Source organism: Cynoglossus semilaevis, unplaced genomic scaffold, assembly GCF_000523025.1.
Source record: "Cynoglossus semilaevis isolate Cse_v1.0 unplaced genomic scaffold, Cse_v1.0 scaffold331, whole genome shotgun sequence".
Classification (NCBI taxonomy): Eukaryota; Metazoa; Chordata; class Actinopteri; order Pleuronectiformes; family Cynoglossidae; genus Cynoglossus; species Cynoglossus semilaevis.
Genome location: NW_007585119.1, coordinates 172,776 through 182,646, shown reverse-complemented (window position 1 = coordinate 182,646; position 9,871 = coordinate 172,776). Strand labels below are relative to the sequence as shown.

Here is a 9,871-nt window from a genome sequence, read left to right as displayed (position 1 = left end):
AACGCCTTCCAGTTTATCACATTTCGCTCATTCTAGGTGTAAAAACATCGAGGGTTCTATAATGGGCTTCTGTGTGTCATTTGCAATGTGTATGGGGACAGAAACAAACATCCACACACGCAGAGAGGGACACGGACCAACTCAAGGATAGAACTGCATGCAGCTCATCTAACACACTGAGGACTTATCGATGGACTCATTACAGTCTGAGACAAACCAAGGCTACATCTCTTTCTCTTACACACAGACACACAAACACATGTCCCTCTTCACAATTGTGTCTGCACTCCCCTCCTTATAGTCTCTTTACCCCCTCTCTGTCTCCCCCTCTCCTTCCCTCCCTCCCATTCCCACACCATGCATCACACTCGGTGTGTTCCTATCGACTGGCTTAAATGCTGTAAAATACATTTTCCAGATTGATCACGCATATCACAGCAGCTTTGCAGCAGGGCCTAACCCTTTTTGTTGCCAAAAAAACAACGCCCACATCAATACTGAACCATACACTCCTTATCAAGGCAGCATTTTTAGGGAGGGAGTGGGAGGGGGGTGCAGGAGGAGAAGGGAAGGGGATGTTGTTTGGTTTGTGGAGAATCATCTTGATTAAGCCATAGGAGGTATAGGCAGGGTAGGTGTGACTCTGTGTGGTGCGCAGGCTTCCCTTTAGTGGCTGTGAAAGAAATATAAAACATGAATGCGCCCACGGGCTGGCGCCGAGCTCACTGATGTCCCCCATCACCTGCTTTGTGCTCGCAGTTATGTCACCGTGTTTTTTAAAATGCAAGATGTGCAACCGTGATGTAATTACCCCACTAATCCAGTGTGTCACCAGGTTTTCACTGCTGGGTGTAACAGTGGTAAGTAGTGCGTGTGTTCAGAATTATATGTGCCAGTAGCAGCCACAGAGACATGCAGGTTCCCTCCGCCCGAGAACTTAAACAATTACTCCCAGTAAAATGCTCGAGAAGGAGACGTGGTTGCCTATTTCTGTTTTTTTTAATAGTACAGTCACCATCACACAACTTCATCAACCGACCCTTCTTCAAAAAGCTGCATCATGGAGTAAGCAAAGTGAAGGCAACAACCAATAAAATTCAAGAAACAATGGAAATTCTTCAAGACGAAACAAACAAAATGTATTTGAAATGATATATTAAAAGTGCTTTTGATTTTCATGTCTCTCCTCTTTGACTGATGATCGACTCCAACGCGCATTCATGGGGGGGGGGGGGGGGGGGGTCAAAGGCGCTCCAGACGTCCTCTCAGTAAAAATGACCTGGAGGTCAGTTTTGCTGCTGTTGCAAGTCCATCGTTTCAATTAGGGCAAAAAAAGTTCAACCATCAGTGGTGATATTGTCATAGCGATTTGACTGTTTCTTATTTGTCTAAATTTCTTTATTTTTCTGTTTTTAATTCCTCACTTCAATTTTAATTCTTGGAGAACATAGCTTCGACAACATATATCGCACTCATTATAAGAAGCAAAAGGTTATATCAAAAAATTATTAGTATAGAATCACAGAAACCCTGGTTTAGAACCAGAAAAAATACAAAACAGAGAAGTACATAGACACAGGACAATTCTTATAATTGCTTGGAAACATTATTTTCCCGCTAAGTCTTGATTCTTTTTTTCTTACTGCGCATATGATGTTTTTCATTTTATTTGTATTTTTTACAAAAACAAAAGGAAAATAAAGAGTAGTATTTTACAAAATGAAGAGTACTGTTCTTGAAGATGACGGGGTGGATTTACACAGGTGTAAAGTCCAGTTCCAATATTTTTCTGTACATTATGTATTTCATCACAGTCCCAGAAGACAGAAAAAAGTAATGTCTTCCAAGTTTGTTCAGAAAAGGTCCTATATATAGTCTTCTTCTAGGAGTAGGAGGACGGGGTGAGGGGGTGCTGAATTTTGGTCCTTTTTTTCCTCTCTCACTCTCTTTTTTTTTCCACTTTCATATTAGGGATCATTGGATGGACATGTAAGGCCAGTTGAAGCTGCTCCCGGATAATAGCATATCCCTGATGAGGGTTTCAATAGGAGTTTTACCTACCAAGCGGACGAAGAACAGCTGCTCGATTACCGATGAGGAGACGGTGCGCAGAGAGGGCAGCCGCAGAAGGAGCTTCCCAAAGCGGCTGGGCTGGTTCGGGTACTGGCTCCTCACGTACTCCTCCAGAGCGCACTGGGATTTCTCCTGTAGGCTCTCGATGTGAGCAGCATCCGAGAGGCCACAAGCATCTGAGGAGAACACCAACACCAGAGAACACTGTGGTTAGCCGGGTATACGACTCCATCAGCCAAAAGGAACAGCCTGCTGTAGAGCAGCGCCTAAATGCATTATGATTGACAGGTTATTAACCAATAATGAACCAAGTAAAGCTAAATAAACACAAACTAGCCCAAATGCGCATGATAAAAATACTTTTAAAACCAATTAATCGTCAGAGCAACAGGGACGCACGCCGTGTAAGAGTTTAAAGTGACGTGGAATAATTAAAAATCAATTATTTCCTATTATGTTTGGACGTAAAACACTTGAAGTACACCTCTAATGTATTTGCCTGATGTAAACACACAGATACACGCGGAAAAACACATGGCGACAATTTTAGCTTCATGTGGGCTCCACTTTTAATAAAATGCACACTTTGCCATTGCCAATTTACATCCTACAAGAGCTCGCTCTCTCCCCGGTTATCATTCAACAACAGCCTTTACGTGTTATTGACAAGGTGGAATGGACAAACACACTGGCCAAACATGCTACATCACACTGAGCCACTGGGAACGTCATGGAGAATGAGCGGGAGTGGGGGCGGGGGGCGTGGGGGATGGGTGGGGTTGTATCGTGCTGCTGGAGTAAGACTTGCAGTGAAAGGGCTCCTTTCTCCGTATGCTCCCGCAACAGTCAACAAGAATATGGAGCTAAATGTAATGGAAAACTGTGTTTGCAACAGGGAGGAGCTGGTAGGGGCAACACAGGGCTGGAAAGGTAGTAGGTTGTAGGCCTACAGGCCCTCTGCTTCATGCCTGGACTCTGAGGGATTGGAGTGTAAGGCAACACAAATGGCACAGATGAATCTGAAATGACACTAGTTGTAATATGACCTAATTACTCTGCTGTGAGCTGTAAAGTCATTTCGATGCTCTTCTCTCTATAGACCAGTCTTGGCCTGTTTTCTGACGTAGCCTATAGGACACACCGCTGGTAGCAATCACATTTGTGAGTGGAGGTGTGTGAAGTCAATAGTCACTGAGAAGAAGCGACGTAAAGTGTCGGTGAATGAGCCTCAATCTCCGTGTCTCTGTCTCTGCGTGTGTGACTCGTGCGTTTCGGTGCTCGCTGTTAGATTACATGCGGACGTGCATGTGCAGTATAGACAAATACATAAACAATAGTTTGTTAGTGCATTACGACGTTTGGGTCTGTTTTTTACACTCAACCCAAGCATCTGTGTCCTACTGCTTATAAAGTGATGTAAATGCAAGCAGCGTAACCACCGGCGTAAAAGCTCTTTGGTCCCACATGGAGTCTGCAGCCTGTCTAGTACACTAGTACTCTAGTAGACAGTCTAATACTGAGTATTGTGCTTCCGTGGAGACCAAACAAGGAAGGCTGCTTCAGATTTCAAGCACTATACGACGCTGCGATCTCGGGTACATTTACTGTTTACCTCAGCTCCGGCCCGGTCAGTGCCCCACGGATATTTAAATCCTTGTGGATTAAAGACGAGTGGCCCCCTCACATTTTTTAAATCATACTGTTGGGACACATTTAACTTGGAAATGTATTACAAATTCTAATACATGGCACGAGTGTTAAAATGTAGTATTTTATATGTGTATGCAGTTCAAAGCGGTGTGTGTGCGTGCGTGTGTGTATGTCAAGAGAAAGATGGTCAAAGACACCCAATAGTTCTTCCCAGGGCCTGGCTGCAAAGCTGCACCCCATAACATCAAGACACACTGGGACATGGGAACAGATAGTTTCCAGATTTGCAAAGGACTATTTCTGTGTCTCTGCAGCGCACACTGTGCACATGTGAATATGGAGTTCATACGAGACACTGATACAGAACTGTGGTGTTCCGTGTTTTTACAGGATTAACAGATCAAAACGGCCTGGACAAGGTCCCACGTGACTTCTTGTAGCCAACACTAGCTGTTGTCCGTCAACCTAACTCAATGATGTGTTAGAAAATACGGAGTTAACTTTAATGTGCGTATGGAGTTACGGTGGGTAATCTAGCGTGAATTACCCAAAACACATTGCAATAGGAAAATCTGGTCAGGATTGTCAGTGCACGAGGAAATTTGACAGGATGGGCAGACTAATAATGAATTTAACGCACTGTCACATTTCCTAAGTACGGGACATGATAAATAACGCATTTATTTGCTTTTAAACTCATATTTACCCCTAAGTTTATCCCAAATTTTGGTGTGTCAAATTAACCAACAGATGCCAAACCACAAGGCTGAAAGCAACTATTATGGCTCCTGAAACTAAAAATATCAGAAAATCCTGGAACTGTAGGAAAACCTTTGTGGTGACGTCGTTTTCGCCAAAAAGGAAAAATGAAAGTTGAAGGTGGTTTAGTGGGTGAAAAAGAATCCCCATTCCTATTGCAGGTTTAATGAGAACTAAAGGGTTTAAATAATTAAAATCCTGTAATTTATTATTAGCCTATACATGCTGTATACTATTTTGTGTATATATATATTCGAATGTATTGTTCACAAACTGTTTAATATAATATAATATAATATAATATAATATAATATAATATAATATAATATAATATAATATAATATAATATAATATAGCGTCATTCAAGTAGTGGTAGTGTGCATTCAGGTGTGACTTAAGGTGAGGTTAAGTAAATTATGATTTTAATAATTAAATAATTGTAAAACATATTAGATGGATAAGTGTGACTGCTCAATTATAAATCCAAAATTGAAAATAAAAATTAAATCTTAATATTTTTACAGAATCTAGTTGAATTATATTGTTGAACCACTTTGGGGAATTCTGTAACGAGCCAAATATGAGATAATGCAGTAAAAACTCTGACGCAAGTTCGGAAGAAAAGGTTTTGGGCACGTGCGTAAAGATAAACTTTTCCTTTTCCATCATTACCAAACTCCTTTGACCCCATAGTACTAATGACATTAAGTGTAAACAACCCTACTGCAAAATAGAATCTAAATTAAGCACGGAGGGTAAAGGGACTTTTGGGACTTTGCCCCAGTCAGCCATCAATTAAGCTATCAACAATGTGGGTTACTGTTGAAAATGACTGCTGACTCCTCGGGAGAAACTATCCTCAGAAAACAAGGAAATTAATGGGTCAAGTTAGACTGGTGTACATGCGGCGTGGCTGTGAGAGTCGTGCAGAAGCGCTGCACAGACATTATGAATCAACGTTTTGATCTGCAGTCTGCTGAGGATTATTTCCTGCCCACCCCCAAGACGTGTTTGTGCACACAAAACAAGGATGAAAGCAAGCAGCAGCAGCAACAGCCATAAATGCATCAGCTGCCATATATCACTCATTGATGGACTATTCCATCTTTACGCACAATTGTTTGACACCTGTTCCAAAAATTACGGACGTGTCGGTGTGGATGGCGTGTTTAAAAATAATTTAATTTAAATCTGTTCACTTAAAAAATCATAAAATAGCTTAATATACAATACTGTCAATTGTGTCCTATTTTGAGGAGCACTTGGGAGAGTGCTGAAGCTGAAAACGTTGACGTGCTCACTCAATCTGGGTTTGTTTACACGTCTGATGCGGCAACTGATGGGAATGCATGTAATATGTAGTAAGCTGTTGACAAAATAAATTCTATTCGCAAGACACTTCTCGTACAGTCAAATTTGTGACCAGTCCTATGGTTTGACAGCCATATCCACGGTGCCACAACAGGCGCCACGGGTAGAAGTGGCCCCTGAGTTTGACTTGGACACCCACCTGATGTAAACAGCACGATGGCCTTGAGGCAGCTGTACTCTGCCGAGTCAACGTGCAGCGTCTTAAGCTTCTCCACTTGCTCTTGGAAGATCCGGATGTGATCCATGAAAGCCACGACTCGGTCCGCGGACATCGGGGAGGCGTGGAGGCCTGCTGCGGCGAGCAGAGGGGCGACATGCAGAGGCATGGAGCACTGGGCCGCGTTAAGCACAAACAACTCGCTCCACGTCAGCCTGAGAAGGGACACCTGGTCTGTGATCTGCAGGTCGGGGAAGAAAGGGATGTTTCTTGCCCACTCCACGGCGCTGAAGAGCAAACGAGCTGCCAGCTCGCAGATGTTCTCGATGCCCATGATATTGTTGGGCTGCATGCACTGGCTCCCGTACCGGGAGGTCGGGTAGGGCTCGGCCCTCAGCAATAACGAGATGTATCCGGACAGATAGCAATGGCCGTTCAGTGGGTCCCCGTTCGTCAGCGCGTACTGGCCTGGAGAGAAAAAGAGGAAATGTGCATCCAGGACTGATAAACATTGTTCAAGAGTAACAACACGTCCAGAAAGCTAGAGCTCGACTGTGTCCCATAAATGAGGAAAAAAACAAAACAAAACAAAAAACCCAAAAAAAACCCAGCATGCATTGAAATCTAAAATAATTCAACACACACTTTAAAACATATTGACTACAGTGTATGAGGTTTGAAAGATAGTCTTAGTCCATCGATCATAACATATTTATCACCAGAACATATGTGCTGTGTCCCTTAACCTTCACACTCATTGCATTTGCATTTGTATTTAGACAGAAAACTGAAAATACAATCACTTTTACACACTGAACACTCACATTTTCTACACGTTATCAATTGTTTAATATTATTTTATTACCATCAATATTTTAGGGCGTATCGTCGCATTACACACAGCAGCAAACTTGAGTTCGTTTAGCTTTATATGTTTTGGAAATTAATAATTTAATTTGCTTAATAATTATTTACTGTGCTCGGACATATGCCAAACCGAGTTTATAATTACCGTTAATTGCAGCCACAATTGTACATTTTATCTACACGAAAAGGCAGTGCGAAACTTTCAGCCATTTTTTAATGTCAAAATTAAATATTAATGTCGGCCAGTGTGTGTTAGACGCAGACTCTCAGTGTGCATGTAAATGACAGGGTTGAGCAGAGGGATGTTTGCAAAAAAAATTGGGAAAATTAAATTCACAGTTAATTCGAATTAAAACAACCATCATGAAGAGGGAAGTTACCTGGCCTGTAATACAGCAGGCAAAACAATTAGCCAGGAACAACTTTAGCCTCTGAGCAGTGTAGTCAGCATAGAGACCAAAAGCCAGAGACCAGGGTCTGGAGTGTGTTCTTACTAACATTCACACACACACATCCACACACATATACACAAAAAAACCCAAAACAACAGCACTGTACTACACGAACAATCAGCATATACTTCTAAAATAGCTTAGTAGCTTTGAACACTGTACACCAACGCACACATAAACACACTCACTCGAACACAAACCCTCTTTTCCCCTTAAAAAATATATGTGCGTGGAACAGCACATTTTACCTAGTGTTTTTTGACAGTGGTGGCGATTGGACAATAATTGAATTCTATAAATAGGAAAAATTTGTTCAGGCGACCAGCACTGAAAAGCACAGCTACTGTGGCTGCTCTCTGGCCTTTTACCCTTCTCTCTCTCATGTATATGCACGAAGAAGGGGAGAAAAAAAGAGACTTAAGCATTCATGCAAACATCCCTGCAAATCATGGATAGAGACTGCAGTATGTGCCCAGCCATATAGACTGTGACCAACACGCCCTTTTTCCGTCTACTACTACGGTGGCTGCTGATGTGGATGCGTAAAATCACGAGTGGGCTTTAGTGTGTGTAAATTATTAATAATAATTATTATTTATAAATATATATGTATATATATATATATATATATATATATATTCACCTTCCCGGCGCATCCCCACTTTTAAACACTTCTTCAGCCGGCAGTATTGGCACTGATTTCGGTGGTGCTGGTCAATGGGACAGTTCCTATTGGCACGACATGAGTATGTTAAGTTCCTCCTTACACTCCTCTTGAAGAAACTTTTGCATCCTTCGCAGGTAAACTGGCCATAGTGTTTGCCGCTCGATTTGTCTCCGCAAACCACACATTCAATATGCTGCTGACTCTGTCCAGAATTTTGACCCCCCTTGTCCCCAGCGGTCCCCAGTGTGGACGGGGGTCCCGGCTGGCTGGGGGTCTGCGGAGTGTGCGGCGCCGCCGACGCAGCCTGCTGCTGCTCCCTCGCCGGCTGCGCTGCTGGGTTGGGACCGCTCGGAGGTCCTCCGGCCACGTCTTCCTGCGGATCTCGCCAAACGCTAACTACCATTGCCATATCTCGGCCACGGAAAGTGCTATAAAGCGAAATGGTCGCCGGTGTTAGTGGAGCGTTGAGGAGAAGAAAAAAATAATATAGTTCTCAAAAGACGGGGCAGTGCAAAGTCAAATCGGAGCACGCAATCTTATATGGGGGTATGGAGCAGAGCAGAGCGCGATCAATACATTCAAAATAACAGCAGGGCGATTGAAGAGGCACCCGATCAGGATATGCAAGTATCGGGAGGCCAGTTCCAAGGTAAATTGCAGTCTGCCATTCAGGAATCCCTAATCTTGTTGGAAAACCCGAGTCCAGTCGTAACAAATTGCAGCTTGGTATAAAATAGCCACAAAGGAAAAAGCAGGAGCGCTTCACATGGACGCAGGAGCGAGTCAAAAAAGAAGACCTTTTGCTGGAAAGACACGCGATCCAAAGTGCTGCGGAGATAAATTCCTTTCTCTTTTCTTCCCCTTGCTCCTTTACGCTCCCGTCTTCGCCACACAGCGGGGAGGACAGACTGAAGAGCTGGATTTTTACATCTATATTCTTAAATAAACCTCATCATCTCGCCCGGCAGCGAAAGCAAAGCGCGTCGGCGAATGAAGTGCCCATGTATAGTTTCACCTCTCTCCGGCAGGAGGAATGGAGATACGAAGAAGAAAAAAGATGAAAAAAGGAAGAGGGGAAAAAACACCAACAATTAATAGAATATGCAAGAAGAAGGAGAGACTTAAAATTTGAATGCGCTTAAACTGGAGGACCAGCAAAGCAATGTTTCCGAAACGGGGGATCTGCACGAATGTCTGTATAAGTGAACTTTGACACTCCTATTGAAACTGACACGTTTCTATGGAGATCGCTGCGCCTTATATGGTGCTCATGTCAAGGAGCCAAGAGAGGGGCTTCTGGAGACTGATAATCAAAGGCGACTGACTGGCCAGAGCCCTGCATAGGGGAGGAGGAGAGGAGAGGGGGAGAGAGAGAGCGAAAGAGAGGGAGAGAGAGAGAAAAAATGGGAGGCTAAGGTTATAGCCAAGCCCCCTCTGCCTCTCTATTGGTTAGACTCCCACCGTTCATTCATTGCAGAAAATGTCCATCCTGACAAGTCATTCAGTCTCGTGTTCAAATCCTGAAACATAACTGTTTCCTTAAAAGTCAGTACGAATGGATGTGGCCAATTCCACTTGTTTTACAGCTGAAATGTGAATAGTTTAAAGATACGTTTCAGCAAACGATAGCGTTTATAAGCGGTGGAAAAGACAATTGCTCGATCTTATAAAAATGACAAACACGCAACGTGATGAGTCTGGTCTGGCACTGGGAACACATAGGAACAATCTCGAACACATGGATCGGGATTTAGTCTCACATTTTGGTTAAAACCAAGATTTACAGACTCGGTACTGAACCGATGGATATTTTTGTAGTGTTGCCATCCAACCACTGGAGGGGTTGGGGGGATCTGACAGGCACAATTTACATTG

General features: G+C 43.2%; 1 protein-coding gene across 1 annotated transcript; it reads right to left on the bottom strand.

Moving 5' to 3' along the window:
• Window positions 1-977: 977 nt before the first annotated feature.
• LOC103398647 (nuclear receptor subfamily 2 group F member 1-A-like) lies at window positions 978-9,311 on the bottom strand. The gene is made up of 4 exons (XM_017030826.2): window positions 7,973-9,311; window positions 7,258-7,262; window positions 5,993-6,551; window positions 978-2,249 (listed from the first exon to the last, which is right to left on the bottom strand). Exons 1-4 carry the CDS (start codon window positions 8,403-8,405, stop codon window positions 1,975-1,977), a joined length of 1,272 nt encoding a protein of 423 aa, XP_016886315.1. The 5' UTR covers window positions 8,406-9,311; the 3' UTR covers window positions 978-1,974.
• Between the last annotated feature and the right edge of the window lie 560 nt (window positions 9,312-9,871).

Excerpts from the sequence above, each read along its gene's own strand:
- LOC103398647 (XM_017030826.2), bottom strand. The coding sequence starts at position 8,405 with ATGGCAATGGTAGTTAGCGTTTGGCGAGATCCGCAGGAAGACGTGGCC. Across the intron at positions 2,250-5,992 it reads CATCGTGCTGTTTACATCAG|ATGCTTGTGGCCTCTCGGAT; the intron begins GTGGGTGTCCAA and ends TGTTCTCCTCAG.